This window comes from Aptenodytes patagonicus, chromosome 3, assembly GCF_965638725.1.
Source record: "Aptenodytes patagonicus chromosome 3, bAptPat1.pri.cur, whole genome shotgun sequence".
In the NCBI taxonomy this organism is placed as follows: domain Eukaryota; kingdom Metazoa; phylum Chordata; class Aves; order Sphenisciformes; family Spheniscidae; genus Aptenodytes; species Aptenodytes patagonicus.
The window spans coordinates 112,180,940-112,200,424 of record NC_134951.1 but is presented as its reverse complement, the minus strand read 5'-3'; the positions used below and the strand labels follow the sequence as shown (position 1 = coordinate 112,200,424).

Genomic DNA, 19,485 nt, shown 5'->3' with positions numbered 1-19,485 from the left:
TGTCCTATCTCTGATTAAAACACTGAGTTCTGCCTGAATTACAACTGTCATCATTGTCCATATCTATTTTCCCAATGAAATACATATTTTAGAGCCTTGTTGCTGTTTTGCAATTTTTAAGTTAAAAATAAATAACATACAAAATAGAGACACCACTCTTTTCAATATATCAATGTTCTTTCAATTAAAATTCAAATAAACCAAAATACTACTTTAAAACAAAAACTGAATTGGTCAGACTTCTAATCTGAAAACTCCACAACCTTGGGGAAATCGTGATCAGCGTGTGATCTCTCGCACTCCCTTTTGTAATGAGCTGGGCACTCTGAGCCCTTCTCTGACGTGAAGCTAATCCTGCTCAATCCACCCTGGATTCGCATTCCAAATTATGCTTCTTGCTGGGCTTGTTTTCATCTAATTGCAGAATTTTCTGTTTTTTACAAATAAGGGTTTTCTCCCCTCTCCCTCTTCACAAGCTTCCCTCCCACTCTCTTGCCAAACTCCCTGCCTTTGGCTTCCCCTTTCTAAATCACTCTTCCTTCTCATATGATCTCCAAATTAATCATTCTCCCTCCCTCTCTCCACTCTATCCCATTTTTCCTCACTTCATCCCATTTCCTTCCCCTGTCAAAGATCTCTTAGGCACAAGTTTCCTCATTCCTCATCTCTGCCATCATTGTTACTTATACGACAGCAGCAGGTCATTGCATTTTTTTTAAATCACTTTCACAGTTAGGTCCTCACTGCATTCATCTCTTAGCATACCCTTTTTTAAAAAAAATCCATGATACAGTATTGAGTGTTCACCAGAATAAGAGGTACCAGTTTTAGAGTAACAGATATCAAAAGCCTCGATTATGATCAGTAGAAACCATGAAACATTGCACAAAGAGTAGGTTTAGAAGCAGCTCTCATGCTGAGTTATTGCAATTGTAAGATGAGCAAGACTAGTTTTGTATAGGCATCAGCCAAATAATGTAAATGTATCCACTTTTCTTTTGAATCAATGGATTTTCTTGCTGTGTCTTGTGTGGCGGTGGCAGAAATTTGCATCCATCCAGTTTCACAAATAAATACATGGTCTTCCTGAGAACTCTTCAGTTTGAAAAGCCACTTGACCTGAGGAAGAGTTCTACCTCATTAAATAGCTTCATTTAAGGGACTGAAGTACCTTGAGGATACTTTTGAAGGTGGCATGACACGGGCAACAGATTCAGGAGACAGTGGAAGAAAACTTCAGTGTAGATAGAGGAATCCACAGGAGAGAACTGGACTATGGAGGCACTAAAGGCTTGAAAAGTTGCAGACATTATAGACTACAAAAACAAGAGAGAAAAGAAAATAAAAGAACAGTCTTAGATTTATGTTACTGAAGCAAGTAAAGTAAAAAGAATCTCAGATTGCTACACAGACACTAATTAAGCTTTACAGCATCCCTAGGAGCTTTGGCAGACTTGGTCCCACTTTTGCAGGAAAAAACGACATATTAAGAGATAAAACAGCATTGTCAGAGTGCAAACAGGGTCCTGTTTGGATGCCAGCATGAGACATGATTTTGGTCAATTCCTAGTTTGCATCATGAAAGTAGGATTCAAAATAATAGCAATTTCACGCAGTTATAAATGTAATTTCACTGCTTCCTCTCCTCTTCCTTAAACTGGGAGGCTATCTTGTTTCTGTTCAGAGCACAGCACCCCTGGACACTTCAGTAGGGCCAAAAGCACTTCACGTCTTCACAGAAAATTGTATCCTGGTGGTGGCCATGTTCTCATTAGTTTTAAATGAAGACTAAAACCAGGGGAGTGAGGCCAATACAGAACGAGTGAAGTGAGATCAGTATGATGCAATTTGTCTCTGAGGTAAAATTAGTCAGTTCAGCCATTCACAGAAAATCGTTAAGACTATAAATAAGACTCCAAAGACCAATAAAAGAAGCACGAGGGAAGAGAAAGATAATTCCATATTTACAATATCTATATATGCATACACATTTATGATCATTGTTTTGGGATTAGGTAAATAATAAGCATCAATTTTGCCAGATACCATTTAGTGCTTGTACTTGGACTTGTCTGTAGACCTCACAGGAGAAATAGGTCTTGGCAAGACAGAGAGGAAAAGAATAATAGGTTTACAAGTCTTTAAAAACATTAAGGCATGTAACTAAATGCATTATTATAGGTACTGAGACTAATCCAGTTCTGCGATAGTCATTAGTTTCAGTGAAGAGACCTCTCTGTCCGCTGGGATTAAGTTGGCCCCAGTAGTAAGATTGATGTGAAACTACGACGCTACAGATACTAGAACAAGTTTTGTTCACTTCACACATGCAAGTCTTGAGTATCAACCTAGAGTGCAACCAATGTGTGCTCTGTCTGTAGTTACCTATAATCTCTTATAATAACCTAAGTTATTACTATAGTTCAGATGACACCTGTAGGACCCCTTTCCAAATGGTACCATCATGTGTCTAAACACACGTTCTCTAAATTGGGTGCTGGTACTGTTTTTGCATAGAGTACTGCCCAAATTTTCCTCAGGAGATGAACTGCTATGTCAGTAAAAACAACATATGCCTACAAACTGAAGTTTCGGAGAACGGAAAAGCCTGGATGCAAAATTTTGTCAACATATAAAGGCCATTCTTGAGTACTTATCCCTAAGCACGTAACAGATCTACCAGTTGCAAGCATTTATTCATCTGTAGGGGAAGTGTATGGGATCCCCCTCGACTTGGGTGTCGGTCTCTTTTCCCAAATAACAAGTGATAGGATGAAAGGAAACGGCTTCCAGTTGTGCCAGGGGAGGTTTAGACTGGATATTAGGAAAAATTTCTTCACTGAAAGGGTTGTCAAGCATTGGAACAGGCTGCCCAGGGAAGTGGTGGAGTCACCATCCCTGGAGGTATTTAGAAGACGTGGACGTGTAGACGTGGCACTGAGGGACACGGCTTAGTGGTGGACTTGGCAGTGCTAGGTTAATATTGGACTTGATGATCTTAATCTAAATGATTCTGTGATTCTATGACTTTAGAAATGGTTTGCGTGCCAAAAGCCAGTATCTGCAATATTTCACCCAAAACAACAAATCTCATGTCCCTGGAGAGAAAAGGCTGTTCACTTTATTATACCAACATTAAGTATTGCAACACTCAACATACATGTTGTTAATACATAAACTATATTGTTTCAACTGTATCCTCCTCATTCCCCACTATTCTAGCTGTGCTGCTATCAGCTTGCTTAATTTATTGTAAGATATAAATTCCTTATTATCGTTAGTTACTTTTTAGGTACCGTAAACATTTGTAAAGCTAAGCAATAAAAAGCAAATATTATTGTGATATTATTAAAATAAGAAGGGGGTGAAACAAACACATGATAATTATGAAAGACACTGCGTTATGTTTGCACAACTTGGGTGTATTTTTAGGACACGGTCTGTCTTAGTGACAGAACATACAAGAGGGAAGGAGTTTCTGAGTGTTACACTAAGTTCTTCTGTTGGTTTTCTAAATATTCTGGACTAAAGTCTCTCTTGCAGTCTTTCTTATAAAACAGAGAAAATATTTTTACATCCCATGGGGTTATTGTGAGAATTACTCATCTGGTACATAGATAATCCCCAGCAAATAAAAATGCCGCTAGTCATTGTTGGTGTTACCTGTTCCTCACAGCTTCTGTGACAGGACAGCTGACTACAGCCCAGTGGGCGTATCACCAGTTGTCGTGGGGACCACCTCTATATTTTTGGACAGGCTATCAAATAAGTAGAGAACAAATAATTCATGTTTTTTATGTTCAACTGCAGCTTACATAGCACGGTTTTAATAGAAAAATGTGTTATGTGCCTCTTGTAGCCTCACTCTAGCTGAAAGCATGCTGAAAAGAACTGGCTTGATGTGCAACTTCTGTGAAGTGGTGCTGACAGAAACAAGGGTTCGGCTTTAAAACCAGAAACATAGGGAAAGTGAGTGCCTTTGCTAGGTATCCTTCCTTGTTTGCAAACACTTGGTCCGCAATTAAAACAAGGAAAGACTTTATTATTGGCTGAGGAAAACACAGTAACATAAGTAAATAAGTGAAATATCCACACCCATCATATCTCTGGCAGTGGTTCTTTAGTTCACTTCCCTACCAAGTGGTGCCAAAGTCCAAGGAGCTAACATCCCTTTAACTCTTTGCTTTCTCCCTTTTCCCTCTGCAACGCTATTAACGGTTAATGTATGTTCAGGATGAACTTGGCTGATGTGTCTCCAACCCCTATAGGAAGCGCGATCTGATCTGGTCCACCTACCCCGGCAATAGGGATTTAGTTTTATTGCCATCATCAGGTGTCCCCCACCCCCAGCTTCAGTCCCGATTTCCACGAGTTCAGCGGAGAGCCAGAAGGAAATACCTTACTCTCACTGTAAAACTGCCGGTGTGCCACAGCTTCGGAGTGGGCTCCCACCACAGAGGCACTGCGGCAACTTGTTCAACGAAAGCTTTAGTAGACAAGGACCAGCAGCACCCCAGATCCTTGCACAGGGCTCTTGTCATATCAAGGGTGTACCCCAGCACGGGATGTGAACCCTTTCCTTGTCCCCATCTTCTCAGTTAAATCCTATCTTCTACCCATCACAAGCTCACTTATACTTTTAGTAGTTCCTAACAATATTTCTTGGAGGGTTTCTGTGTAAAAAGCTTTTAGAATTAAATTCTCTGCATATTTCTTCATTCGCCCAGAGCTGGCAGGAGAGTTTCTTCCTTTGAAAGGCTGTTGCCCAAGCCGGTGGATCCCCTTCCCAGGGTCACCGACAGAAAGCAGACTCTTCCCAGCCCCACAGCCCGTCCGCTCTGCCTTTTCACTCGGATGGGGCGGGAGTCACTGTCCTCTCTAGCTTCGCACCAGTGAGTTTATATATAGTTGAGCGACTCTGGGCTTTCGTTTAATTGTGTCGTGTATTTCATCTTCATGGGTATATAAGACTGTTGATGGTTTAGATCAGGTGATAAAAAGGCCAGTTTAAAAAAAAGTATTATATAGATGCTTGTTATGGCAAAACCCAGTGGAGGGTCTTCTGTTGGTTATTGAACTGAGGAAGCAGATGCCTGAGCCGTTTCCCTCCCTGGAGCTCCAGCAGACGCAGGACTTAGCGGTCTTTTGGAGAGCGCTGAGCTCCACCTATGGCCGGTGACCCTTGGGAGCCACGCTGCCTTCCTCCCCTTTCACCTGACTTCTGAGGAAGGACCAACTGAAGTTATGGGTCGACTTACAGACGACATTTAATCCCTCACGGTAGCTGAACGCGACACCGCATCCCTTACAGCTTTTGAGAGGAGAATCACCACCACGTGCTGCTGGGCAGCTGCCATTTTCCACCCCAAAGGCAGCCCCATTTCAGCGCCCAACAAGCTTGTTTCCCCCCACATGTGCTGGGGTGGCACAGCGGGCTTCTCGGGGAGGGAAGGCACTATGCAAGCGGGGATGTAACCGCCACATTTTCTGTCACGTTTTTAGTCGTCGAAGCGTGAAGTGGATGGTGTCTGGGTTTGCACCTGGAGCTCGGTGCTAAAAGGCTCGGCCGAGATAACCCTGGAAACGAAACACCAGGCAGGGCGCCGCTTCCCCTGCCCTTCGGCCCGCCGGCCTTAATGAAGCTTTTTTTAATGAAATGCGTAATTGCTGGGGAGACGAGCCGGCGGGGCGGCTGAAGGGAACCGGGCTGGGGGAACGGCGGCGGCGGCGGCTCCCCTCGGCTCGGGGGGAAGGCCCTGGAGGGACTCCCGGCCTGCCGGGTGGGTCGGCTCAGGGCAGCGCAGCCCAGCCCAGCCCGCCAGCGGCCGGGCGGCCGCAGCCCGCGGGGCGTTGCGCGGCGGCCTCCCCTCTCCCGCCCTCTCTTTCTCCCTCCCTTCCCTCCGCCTCGGTCCGCCCGTATCCCTGCATTCCCTGCTGCAGCACCCCCCCTCCTCCCCTCAATCCCATCAGTAGCGGCGGCCCCGGGCTCGGCTCCCCGCGCTGCGGCGGCGCTCGGCGGCGGCTCCCCCCCGCCGCGGCCGCCATGTTGGGCTGCTGCGAGCTCGGCGGCGGCGGCGGCTGCTGCGTGTGACCGCGGGAGGGAGGGAGAGAAGGAGGGAGCGGCGGGGAAGAGGAGGGCGCGGAAGCCGAGGGGAGAGAGGGAGGGCGCCGCCGTTACCCCTCCCCGCCGCCCCGCGCACGCACACACACACACACGCACCGCGGGAGGATGCCCTTTGCCCGGGGGGGCGAAGCCGGGAGAGCATCTCGCCGCCGGGAGTGAAGCCGCCGCCGCCGGGGCCTCCCGGCCCGCAGCGTGCGGCCGGAGCGAGGACGCCGGCGCTTTCCCTCCGCCCCAGGACACGCACCCGGCGGAGGAGGAAGGAGAAGGAGGGCGCCGTCGCCGCAGCACCAGCAGCAGCCATGGGAAGGATTTGACAGGGCTCGGAGCGCTTCCCAGCCGCCCCGCGGCGGTGCCGGTGTGTAGGGGCGCGCGTCCCGCCCGCCGCCCCTTGGCGCAGCGGAGGAGAAGGGGGCGACGATGAAGACTTTAGTTTTTTTGAATCACTGAAAAGCCTTAAAAGGAGACTCGGTAAGGAGGAGGAGGAGGAAGGGAAAGACTGCCTGGGGCAGGACGTGGCTGCGCCCTGAGGAGGGGCGGCCGGGGGGACCTGCGCCCCACCCCCACGGCGGGCGCGGTGGCCGCGGAGGCGCTGCCCGCCGGGGCCGCGGCCAGGGCCGGGGCCGGGGGAGGCGGCGGCGGGGGCGGCGGGGCTGCGCGGCCCCCTCCCTCCCCGCCGGTGTGCGCCCTTTTTTCATTTTCCTTTCGCGTATATAAATGTATAAATACATACATTTTTCCCTTCCCGTCCGTTCTGGGAGGTGAAACGCTGGTGCGAGCCGAAGGGGGCTGTTTCACTTTAATGATGCGGTGGGGCTCCTCTCAGGATCGTGTTGCATGATCTGCATTTTGAATGAAGGAGAAGACCTTTTAAAATATATTAAGTGCGTATGCCTGTGCACGCACGGTGAAATCGGTGTCAGTCAGTCTCGGTTGAATTTGAGTGCGGTTATTATTATTAAAACATCAGGAGTGGCCACACGGTGGTTTTTTTTTTTTTCTTCTTATTAAGCATATTAAAAGATTTTATTTTTTTTTAGTATAACTATTTTCTTCTCTTAAAAATTATGTGTACACAGATATGCACACTATATGTGTGCGTCTGAAACTCGCAAGGGTTTAGTTTCAGGCTGGGAACACCGAGGTGGGCTGGAAATTAAGCACCGCCACAGTTTGACACTTGTTAAAAATACTGTTGACTTCTTTTTAAACAATAAAACCCTCAAAAATTTTTTTTTATTTTTATTTTTTTTTTTTTTGCAAAGTAATAATAATCTTTAAAAAAGAAACCCCAATGCAAACTGAAACAACCATGTCCGGAGAAGTGCGTTTGAAGCAGTTGGAGCAGTTTATTTTGGATGGGCCAACTCAGACTAATGGGCAATGCTTCAGCGTGGAAACCTTGCTGGATATACTCATCTGCCTTTATGATGAATGTAATAATTCCCCTCTGAGAAGAGAGAAGAACATCCTTGAGTATCTAGAGTGGGGTAAGTTTGAATGTGTTTATTTTGTGTACATCCGTCCATGTTTCTCTCTGCTTTGTATAATATCTCTGTTATTTATGTGTAAGAAGGGATTGTTTATAACTCAGTGTTTTACTGGGAAGTGTTATCAGTTTTGCTGTGTTTAAACACGGTGGTGGTGCTAAAAAGAAATCCATATTGGTTATTTGTCTTTGAGGTATGCATGTAAAACATACATTATTTTTTTTTCTTTTTTTTTTTCTTTTTTGACATGGATCAGACTCTGGTACATGAGGCATATTTGTTTGCCTTTGGGCCCAGCTGTTGAGTTTTGTATCCTAAAGTTGCTGGGAATATAGAAGGGTGATGGCTAAATTCTCTGCCTGGAAAAAAGATCAGTACACAATCCTCTGATTTGCATCTGCAGTCAGATCTATACTGCTTTAAAATAAAAGGTGTGGATCAACAAGAAAATCCTCCGGCTCTCTTAAACGATATGGGTTTGAAATGTCTGTGAAAATGGAGAAAATGACGTTCTCTTCTTTAGCATAAAATCATTGCTGACTTAATTAGATTGATTTTCCTGGTGAGGAAAACAAAGTTGAAAAGCAGAATGAAATTGTGTGTCCCCCCAGCACCCTTTCCATTTTCTTTCTTCGTTTTGGGGAGATAGGGTATTTGCAGATTTTTAAATGAAAACAGGTGACTGATAGTGTTCCAGTTCTTCTTAAGTTGTCACAGAACTGGTTGTCTCTATGTTTTTCTTTTTAATTTGTTTTCTTCCTCCTCCTAAATATAGATGCAAAACAGAAGATGCAGTCTGACATAAGAACCTTGATGAGAACGGTTACTGTATCTGACCTTCAAACTTCAAAGTCATGCTGCACTTCTGCATTTACATGCAGAACCACTTACCGCATTTGCTTTGTAATAAATACATCAGCAGGCTTCCTTTATTAAAAAAAAAAAGCACATTTTTGAAACGCGTAACAGGCATCTGATTAATTAGCTGGTTGATCTCTTCATAATGAAGTTACTGAGGAAAGACATTGTTTTGATAACTGATCTAACAACTTGAGACTGATACGTATGTGCTTTATTTTCCTGCTCCTCACTGTGGTCATACTGACATCTAAAGGACATCTGACTCAGTAATTAAGTTTCTTGTACTGTTCGTATTGCACTGATCTTTGTTTTCTTATTATTTGGAGGAACAGGCTATAATTAATATATTCTAGCTAAGGAGGAAATAGTAATTAAAAGTACTTCTGAAGAATATTCCCTCCAAAACTGTCACTGTGGCATACAGAAGCTGTGAAAGACTGGAAAGATAGGGTGGCTCCAGGGGTATTTTGTATGCGAGAACTTAGTGTAGTCTGCAGTGGATCTAGCCAGCTGATATCCTGTAAATAATAATTAAAAGTTAACCATATCAATATGATCAGAGTAACAGTGTGTTCGGGACCCATTGTATCGAGTGCTGGTGCAGTGGTAGTTGTTTGATGGATAGATGCATCATTCCAAGGCTCTGACAGTACCTGAAGATTTCTGTAATAAATTTTACAGGCTGCTAATGGAAATAATGCACTGTTTTGGAAAGGCTGGAATAAGGGTTCTTGCTGGCCTGTTTTTCCTGCTACTTTTCTGCACTCATGCTCCAACTGTGCCTTAGCAGGACTCTCGAGCTTCAGATGAGACCAGTTCCCTCCTGTTTTCAAGGCTGAGTTGCCCGAGTCCTCTGTCTGCTCCCAGCTCTGCTATCCGGACTTCTACCCTGAGAGTTTTTTCAAGAGGGTTTGTGAGGTGAATTGCAAGAGCAACGGTTTCTAGTACCTGCCGTTGGAAGTGTCTGTGTGAATGATGTCTTTATCCTGCAAACACTCACAGGAGTTGTCTCTTCTGAAAGCCAGCCCTCCTAGGGAAACCAGCGGTCTCTGGCATTTCTGTTGAGAAATCAGGTTCTTATAGAGGTAGCGTACCCTCCAGTGCTTGGGTGCAGTGACGTTACTAAGGGTACCCTGTTCTTTGGTGTAGTTGTGACCTCGCATATCTGTCTCCCCAAAAGAGGGAACAATGCAAGTGGTTGATTAGAAAGAGGTTATATGTGGTTTTAAAGTCAGAGACATGAAGAGTAGTGGCAGAAGCGGAAGGCTGGCAGCCAGAAATTGTATGCTGTGCCCCTGCCTCTGTCAGTGACTCAACGTTGAAGTGCTTTCAGCTCAGTTTTTTTCAGCTTCCCTATTTGAACAGTAGGGAAAACACCACCAATTTTACACCAGGGAGTTCTGAAAGCTGCTGTATGTGAAGCACTCTTAGTTTTGAAGAGCATCCATGGATGTGTATTTTTATTTAAGCTGTTCTAGGTTTGAGATGTTACATGCTGTATTTCATGTAAGACTGAGTATTTATAGCACAATCTAAATTTTTTGGGGGAAAGGGTTAGGAGGTATTCTAGCATAGAAAAGCTAATATGGTCTTAGCGATAGCCATGTGAGTGCTGCTATATTTAGGGGAACTAAGAAGCTTCATGTTCTAGTCCTTGGATCTTTTAGGACTGTTTTATGAACTTGTTACCTAGTTCTGTAATCTATTAAAAAATTAACCAGGGTAAAACAGATGAGCATCTGAACTGGTTGTTCATCTTTTCTTTTGGATTGATGTTAGAAATTTAACTCAGGAAATGGAGAAAATGAGGTCTCTGCAATGTGAAGTTGAGTTTTACATTTTTGTAGGTTGTCAGTCTTTTTGAGGTGCTGGAAATGATGTTAGACTGGTTTGAAGGGTCAGGTTAATTACTTTGTGATCTAGAATCTGCATAGCTTCTAAAATAGTTTTTTTTTTTTGCTTAAAGTGAAAACATAATTACTTTGCCTATTTTTATACATTATTAATTTTGTGACGTGAATAAGATGATTTGACTTTGTTGTTTATTTTATATGGGTATTTTATATGCAAAGACAACCATGGAAACAACCGGTGTATTTGAGTTCTGAGGGTTAAATCAGGGCACGTTTTGAGGTGACGGGAAGGAAACGAAACATTTAGATTTGGCTTGTTCTATGTATTTGATGCTAGTTTTCATTCTTATCTCTATTGATAGTTGTATTTGTGATTTAGAAAAGGGATTGTCTAATTATAGCAACTGGAGCTTACCAGAGAAAGCCATTCAGAATTCCAAGCGTTTTGCTTTTTCTTTTCTACATGTGTATAAGTTGCCACAATGACTGAAGACTGTGAGGGAGGTAATGAAGGCTGATAAGCTGAACTTGAAAGGAAAATACAGTGATAGAAAGAACCTTTTAGAGATGTTTTTGTTCTGGGAAAACTTCCTTTACAATGGCACCGATTTGAATTGGTTTTAAAAACAAACTAGAACAATGTTATTTAGGATGCATTGAAAGAAGACTAGAATAAACTGCAAAATATGTGGAGATACAAGGGAGGGAAGATGCAGGGCACTGCCAATAGCATGGTGAGGTTAGTGACTTGTTTGAATCTGTTCTCTTGTAGGAAAAATGTAAACTGTCCTTTAGTGGGTGTTATGTTGGGTTTTTTTCTACCAAAGGAGGCTTTGGAAGATGGATTAAATTGTTCTCATTTCATCTCTAGTAGAACTGGAATGTTGTGGTGTTTATGCAGTGCTGATATGGTCATAGGCTAGACCGTCATCATTGGTCTCGTGCTTCTGTTGTTCTGATGTGCAGCATCTCTTCTGGCCATTAAAAATGGTTCTATCATCATAAACCTGTTTTTTCAAGACAGACTTGTGGAGAGGTTGTCTGTGTTTTCTTTCTGGCAGTTTCTCTCTCTCTCTCTTTCTCTCATGTTTTTTCTTAAGAAAAAATGGTATGCCCATTTTCGAGCTAGGTTTGTTTTTAAATATTAGTAACAAAAGAAAACAAAATCTTGCCTCTAGACTCCTGCATCTCTTCTGCATTATTCGTCTGTTTGTAGGTCATGAAAGAAATCACAGGCATTTTCAGCTAGAGTTGCTTATATTCTGTTTTTAAAACAGACTGTTAAAAAAATCCTTCATTTAGGTCCTATTCTTAGCAGAGACAGCAGCAAAAGACTTAGCACTCAGCTTCTTTAAGTGTTCCTTATTTTTTTGAAAGTAGACTTTGGCGCTTAGTACTATCTAACCCATTAGAAATTTTTTTTAAAATATACATTTTAGGAATTATAATTGTTTTTTTCTTACTATAGTCATACAACTGGGAACACCTCTTGGTCTGATTGTCATACACGAAAACAGTTATTAAATTCTTTTTGGAAAAGAATGAGCGTCCTGCTTGAGAAGGCCGCTTAATGTGCTTAAGCATATATCTAATTTTAAATGTGAGTTGTTTCATTGCCTGCAGCTGGGGTGTTTGGAGGTATGGGGATCTATCTATGTTGAAGTCGTTGTGGCACTCTTGACGCATAAATTTCTGTCTTTGTTTATGATAGCACTTTACTGCTTATTTACGTAAATTGTTGTTTCTGTTATATAGTTGCAGCTAACAAATGCTTTTTATTGATTAGGGTGAGAGAAGGAGGTTCTTCAATGCTGACAAATAGAAACGACCTTCCAATCTCCATGTTTCAGAATACTGTGTAAACAGCTTTTATAGAGATGCAGTTTTATACCAAATTACTTGAAAAAGAAATTGCAAGAAAGAACGTGGAATGGTTGCCTGTGGAGACCTTGCTGTTAGGTAGCTCTGTGTTTAACCTCTGTACCTTTTGAATTGTGACCTCTCCCACATTTATTTCAGTTTTGATTCTTGTCTTGAACAGAGGAAACTAATTACTGTAAGTTAATCAACAGTTATGATGTGATCAAATGAGCTGTGAGACCATCCAGTTAATTCTACTTGTTTTGCATTAGAGTTAAAGCCAGTTTCCAGTAGAGTGAGGCATTAACCCATTGTAACATGTTTGTTTCTTAACACATTTACAGTACACCAAGTTTTTTAAACTTATTTTTACTTAAAATTAAGTTTTGTAAGGATGTTCCTTTTGGTTGGTTTTATTCTTTTGGGCTAGGGAAGTTTGGAGGTATTCAGAGGCTGCCTGACAGGCTTTGGGGCTTGTGTATTTAGGTTGACTGACTTCGGCAGTGATGTCCTTTTTATTGCAAAGTAGTACGGCTTGCTTAGATAGACAGCTAACTAATACTTCATTTTCAGGAATTTTAGGAATGCCTTTATTCTGTACAGAAATTCCTAGCATGCTTTTGTCTAATGGGGACAAGTGGAGAAATACAATTATATGAGTTACTCTGCTCAGTGGGCATTATAAACCTCATGACAACACAATAAATTCCCTGTTACTAAGACATTCCATGTTAAAGGGTTAATCCAGTAGTTTATTTGTGGGACCATCATAACTGTAAAATGTACTGCTGAAGGTGTGTTTGAATTCTTAACCTCTGTGTAGCATATGATGCTGTGCGTGTGTGTACCTGATTAAACTCCTTCCTTGTCTTTTGGCCCTTCTCTCCTGAACTTTACTGACATACTCTTTTATAACCTGTAGCATATCACTAGTTCACAGTTGACTGAAAGAAGGATATTGTGCTATAAGAACAATGAGCTTATTTGGCCTGATATAGTTTAGTGCTTTGTGTTATATATATATTTTTTTTTCTTTTTTTACAAAGATCGAGAGAAACTACCTTTCTTTTTGAAGCTCTGTCTTACGCCCGTATATCAGTGCTTGAATTCTGAATAGTAGCAGCAAATAAAAGTAATTTCACTTCTGAGTCATACCTTGGATGGATAGTCAAGTGCCAGTGTTGTTTTGAAATTTTATTGCGAATAAATTGCAAATACAGAATTTCCAGATACAAAGTGGATGCAGGCTACTATCCTGGAAATTATTTTTCCCACATTATTTTCTGAAAGTGGACACTGTAAGTTATCCCGGATGTGTCTTTGCAAAATATTAACCCTTTCATAGCATGCCTAATTACTTTTATACTGCAAAAAATTTACCATCTCCATTCTCCATTTGCACAGATGACTTCCAGAAGCAATTATATCCTGTTGCTAAGCTGTAAAACCTGAATAAAAAAGGTGCAGTGGATAGATAAGACAGAATTAAAAGAAAAGGCCAGCTCCTAGACTCTTAAGTTTTATCTTTTGGCAAAGCAGGCATTCCTTCCATAAGCATTTGTACTGGTTTAATTTGATTTTCTTTTTCTGGCTGAACAACTAGAATATTTTGTTCTACTGTGGTCTGACTTACCTCAACACATTATTTTTCTAAAATCCTCATTAAGCTTGGGAATGCCACTAATGTGGAGTAAAATCTTTAAAAAATGCAAGTGATTTAGGTCAGTCATGTGCAATCTTTTGTTAACTACAAGATTTTTATTTCAAATAGTTTAAACATGACATTAGGCTTAATAATAACTGCAAAAATCTTCTATTCAGACAGGTCAATTTGCTTTATTTCTAGTAATACAGCCTAATTAGGTTTACTAGCGGTCACCATGGATAAAATCCACATGAGGTGTATCCAGACTCCTAAGACTTTGTGTTTCATAATTCTTCCTTATCCGTATCCAGACTTCCAGTTTGATTTAAATTAGTTTTGTTACACAATATTGTAGGTTTCTTTTATTCTTAGGGATCAGCTTCTTAGTGCACCTTCTCTCTGCATCTTTTTGAGAAGTTTTTGATCTGGAGCTTGTAGATTATGAACAGTTATGAACTGCAGTATTTTGTAGGCCATTTTGAGGAAAAAAGCCCAACCTTTTAAATACATTTTGTTCAGCAATTTAGTAGAAATGTATTGTAATTTTTTTTGTAGAAAGACTAGGTGAGTTTAGAGTGGCGTTCCTAAGAGGAGGGAAAAAGCATTCATAGATGTTAATAACAGTAATTACATTTCCTTCAAACGTTGTGGGATTAGGCCAGCAGCGCTTCATTGCTTTTTTGTTCATTTTTTTTTTCAGTCTCAGAAGTCTGGGCTTGGAAGAGGACTCTGTTGTCTTAGCTCGGGAGCATGGAAGTACTCGTTCTCAGAGTGGAGGGTACATGAGCAGTTTTACTGTGTAAAGTGATTTTTTTTTTTTTTTAAAATTTTATTTTTTTTTTAAAGTATTCTCTCTCACTGTTGCCCATGTTTCATCCTTTTCATCTTAAAATCCTACCTTATTTTAGGCTTGTGTGACTGTCCTGCTTGTGAGGTGTCCCCATTTCTGAGTTCTTCCTCCTTTCCGTTCTGTGTGTTTTTCACGGGTAATGTTATTCCAAAGCAAAGCTTTGACGTACTTACCTCCTCTAAGCTGAGGCCTCCTTCTCTTCTTCCCTGCTTCCATTCTGTTGCTTTTCAACCGAGCAAGATCTCAGTTTGTCTTTCTAATACAATGTGGCTATCCATGTGTCAGTCTGATCTTTCCATGGCCAAAATCTTGGTTTCTGGGTTTGGATTGGTTTTTTTTTTCCTTGTTTCTCCCCAGTCATCCCCAAGCTTTCATGATTTTGTTGGTCAGGTTCATAATAATAGAGATTGTGTGTGGAGAATGGTAACAAAATGTCGTCACCTGTGTGAGAAATACACACAGGCTTTACCTACAGGTGCATCCACACAGCGTTTTCTGTAAACACCCTGTATATTTCTTACTAGATCCAGTACATATCAATTGATTTACTAACATGAATCATTTCTACTTGTAAGGTCTTGTAGAGCTGGGGCCTTGGGCTGTTTGTTCTGGCTGTGAGTAAGAAGTTGTGATCTGTTTTACTCCGGCAGTCTAAATATGAAGAGACTTAAGTGAGAGTATAGCTTTATCATTTTAATACCTAAAACTAAAATAAAGAAGTTGTAGGAACGGTGGCAACAACTTTTGTTACAGGAATGCAAAGTGGTTTAAGAAAATGTCATTCGTGCTGCGGGGACACCGCAGTCCCAAGGTGTTTCCTGCTCTTGCTCATTCAAGCTCTGTCACCTTTACCACGCTGCCTTTTGTAAATAAAGCACTGTGTTGTTTGAATGTTTTGCAGGACACATAGTAACAAGAGGAGAAGGAAATAGAAGTTGGAATTTTGATTGTAACTTGCTGGTTTTATCTTGGGTGGGGGCTGACTTGATGGTGTCTTGAGGCTGGCTAAATCCACTGATCTCTGTTTTGCCAATGCTTACGTGGGCAGAGGGACATAATCCAGTCGAAAACTAACCCTGCAGAAATGTGTTGAAATCTGTTGATCCGGTTGTGTGAAGAGATTGTACAGGTGTTTGTACAAAAGGAGGGGGCTAGGACTCTGACAGCCCAGACTTCAGTGGCTTCACCTACTGTAGCTCCCGTGCTCCAAGTTTAGAGGCTGCTTCCCAGATTCCCTCCAACATACAAGGAAGCTACAATTTTGAGCCAAATTTTAATGTTACCAGCTTTTTCTGATAGCTATTTGGTGTAGAAATTCAGTGAGCCTTTTTGTTTCTGTAACAGTAACCAAAACTTTTCTTCTTGCAATGAGAAAATTTCTAATCATGAATAGGGGTCTTCAGAATAGTTGTCTGATTTTGATGATGGCAATTCCTTGGAAAAAGGAAGTGTTGGTGTGTTTCTGTATTTTGTGGTATTTGGTGTAGTATCACTCAGTGTCTTTAAACAGTTTTCCTTTTATGTTTTGTAACTGAAAGACTAGGATTTTTATATTAACACACTTGGAATAGTTTTCTTCTAGTGTAGAAAACACTTGATGTCGTTCAATTTTGTGATAATTTAAAAGGATCCTTTTATAATTTTCGTAGGGACTGACACAAAAGAGACTTGTTTTTGCTGTGATCTGATATGTTAGAGGGAAATTATAGAAGCCACTTCCTATGCAAATAGAAATTTGCAGAGAAAATCATTATCATTTAGCTGTGCTGTTTCTGTCCTAAGACGCTTTATTTTGTTGTGTCACTCCACCCCCAATATTGACTATTTTTACCTTCATAGCTAGCAATCGCTTTTGGCTAACGAAAGATGTATTTCTAAACTTCTGTATCTTTGCAAAAGTTGTAATTTAACTCTTGAAATAAATTTAGGCAAATTGTTTTTTCTGGAACTCAGTATTTGGTAGGCTGGCTTTTTTGTTTTCTTTAGATGTGTGTTACCTATTTTTCTGAAAGTAAAGAGGGACTTAATGTCTCCACTGATGATAATCCAGACTCAAAAAGCAAACTCCCTTTAGAGTTAAGGTTACTAAGAGAAAATGGTATATGATGTGTATTACCACAGCTGGTGTGTATTATTTCGTTAACTTGGTATTTCTTGGTTAACTTGATCCTCTAGTAGCACTTTGACTTGAGAGAAGGTGATCTGGGAACCAGTTGCTTCTAGTGGGTTGAGTATATGCTGCCTGAGCTCATGTTAACACCTGAAAAGTCTCTTCCTGGGTGATCTACCAGAGATCTTATCTGATCTTATCGGCAGTAGCCTAGTGCTTTAACTGTCTGGGGGGGAAAAAGGGGGTGTGGGGGGGAGGGAGTTGGGGGGGGACAGACGCAAAGGAGTTGCTGATTCGCTGTCTAGCTACACTCTTCTTGAATTTTTACATTTATTTTCTCCAAAACTAAGATTATTTAATGGAACTAGTATTATTTACTGACAATGTTACATTCACCTTGTGATCCTTGGCACTACCAATAGAAAGGAATCTCTTCCAACAGATTCTTGACATTAGTACTTAAAAATTTGCTTTAATTTCACCATTAAGTTTCCTTCATAAGGGAACAATCCAGTCTCAAGGTTTTTTGCTTTATCTTGGCCATGTAGTTTATGTTGTCAGTAAATGTATTTAACCATGTGTATGATCATAGTTATAGTTACAAAAGCTTCTTAAACACCCCAAATTCTACATGATATGTTGCTGTGCATTGACTGTTTCTAAAGCCTCAATACATTCAGTTCTAAAACATGCTGAATTTGTGGCACTAAAACCTTTCAGTGACATCAAACTGTCATATGACTATTCAAAACTTGTCTAATTTTGTTCCATGTGATCTTGTGATTTTTTTTTTTTTCCCCACCCACCTTAATTAAGAAGTAGAATGTTAATTGACAATTCTTAGTGATGACTGCTCATGTTCAGCAAAATTGAATTTTACATTTTAAAACCTAGGAGTTAAGCAAACGTTATTCTGTCTCTAAAAGAACAACAATTTCTTGCCTTGTGTCTTTTGCTTCAGAGAGGGGTTCCATCTTTTGGGGATTTCCTTTTATTTTTTGTTTCCTTTTTCTTTTTTTCTTTTCCAGTTTAAGGAAACCATTTTCTCTAATAAGTCACTGTCAGATCTGGTTAGATCAAATTAATTCACTTGTTTGGGGCCAGTATTTTCTTCAGTAAAATAAAGTCGTTTTGATGTTATCCCTCTGATTCTAAAGCAATAAAGAAAACTTTGTGACTGATAGATTTTCATGGCACTTTTGCTAATGTTAGGCTACCATTTGCTTTTGCTTTTACTTTAGATTTTCAATTTCTCTCAGGCACACCTTCTGCAGTTCTTTCTGTATTTCCTCCCACCCCTCCCTCCCCCTGGCATGTGAAATCATATGCTCTTACAGTGACAGGGTGCTAAGGTCATTAGCACCGTTCCAGTATCAGGGGTACAAAACCATTTCCAATGGGAAGCCACAGAGGAAACTTGCAGGAGATGGAAGATGGTAAATGAAGTAATTTTGGCAAAGGTACAAGGCTTTCTTCTTGGTATGCCAATCGTTGTTTTCAATAACACTCCCACCACCATGCCCCTAAAAGCTTATGGCAGAATTTTCATTAGCTTCAAGAGAAGCCGGGTCAAGCATGTCAAACTGTATGTTTGAGTTAAGCATAAACACCTATCACAGGGGTTTGGCGTCCTTTGTGTGTGTGTTTATAAAAGCAGTGTAGCTCTTCTGCATTGTGTCATACCTGATGTCCTTTCTCACTTAGAGTATTCAAATAAGACAGAAATATTTGAAGTCAGGAAGTATGCTATTTGCAGACATTTTGAGCCTCACAATTTCAACGTAGGACTCTATGAATAAACCCATATTCTCTTCTTTGTCTCTGCCCTAATGTCCGTCTCATACCATATTCTTCTATGCCTGGCACTTGAGGACTTAGGTGCTATTTTTCCCTGCTGCTTTTTGCTCTTTTAGAAAAAAAACAGGCTCTCTAGTGGAAGGCACGTTTCCCAGCCATAGGTGGTGCGTCAGGACTTCAGAAAGTTAAGACATCTCGATGGGGGGGATTCACTAGTGGATCTTTAGGAAGGAGGACTGTCTATCAAGATGAGTATGTGTAAAATTATTAAATATAAATTCAGATGGCGTATTTAGAAGACTGTGCATATACATGGCTATAGATTATATGTATAGGAAAACTTTTTTTTTTTTTACAATAAACTTATACAGACTTTAAGTGGTAGGTGAGCCAAAACTGTGATGTCTGTCTGGTAGGAAGAAGAAAGCATTTGTAAGCCAAATTCTGCTCTCATTTAATGGAGATAAACGTGGAGTTAATTCACTGATTCCTGCACGATATTAAAGCAGTTCATATTTGCTGCTGAGCTTTTAGAGAAAGCCAAGCTACTTACTTGAGGGCATTAACTGGTTAAGTATTTAAAACTAGAGTTCAAGTACTATAGTTTTTTTCTAGATGTCCAGAGAGAATATTTATTTATTTTGCTTTATTTTTTTAAAGTATAATTTAAAAATGTATATTTCTTTCCAAGTTGGGAGGGTTCTAAATGTTCTTTTTTTTTCTTTCAATAGTATGATTCCCAGTGAGAAAGTAATTTACAATGATAGTGGGCACTTGTGTATATTGCCTTGAAAATCTGTTTGAGAAAAGTGGGTGGTTATTAGCATCTTAAATATCTCTGCAAAGAAATGGAGGTAGAGCTGTGATTTGTTGAAGACCATTCAAAAATTCAGTGGAA

General features: G+C 40.9%; 1 protein-coding gene across 5 annotated transcripts in view; it reads left to right on the top strand.

Moving 5' to 3' along the window:
- Positions 1–6,089: 6,089 nt before the first annotated feature.
- The window catches only part of CDC42BPA (CDC42 binding protein kinase alpha), a 192,863-nt gene continuing 179,467 nt past the window's right edge, over positions 6,090–19,485 (top strand). For 4 of the 5 annotated variants that reach the window (XM_076334697.1, XM_076334693.1, XM_076334696.1 and 1 more), the window contains exons 1-2: positions 6,090–6,592; positions 7,387–7,611. In XM_076334697.1, the coding sequence (XP_076190812.1) occupies positions 7,416–7,611 (196 nt within the window). In that variant the 5' untranslated portion in view covers positions 6,090–6,592; positions 7,387–7,415. Of the gene's footprint in view, positions 6,593–7,374; positions 7,612–19,485 lie in introns of those variants that run through there. The other variant, XM_076334692.1, reaches the window with a different exon arrangement.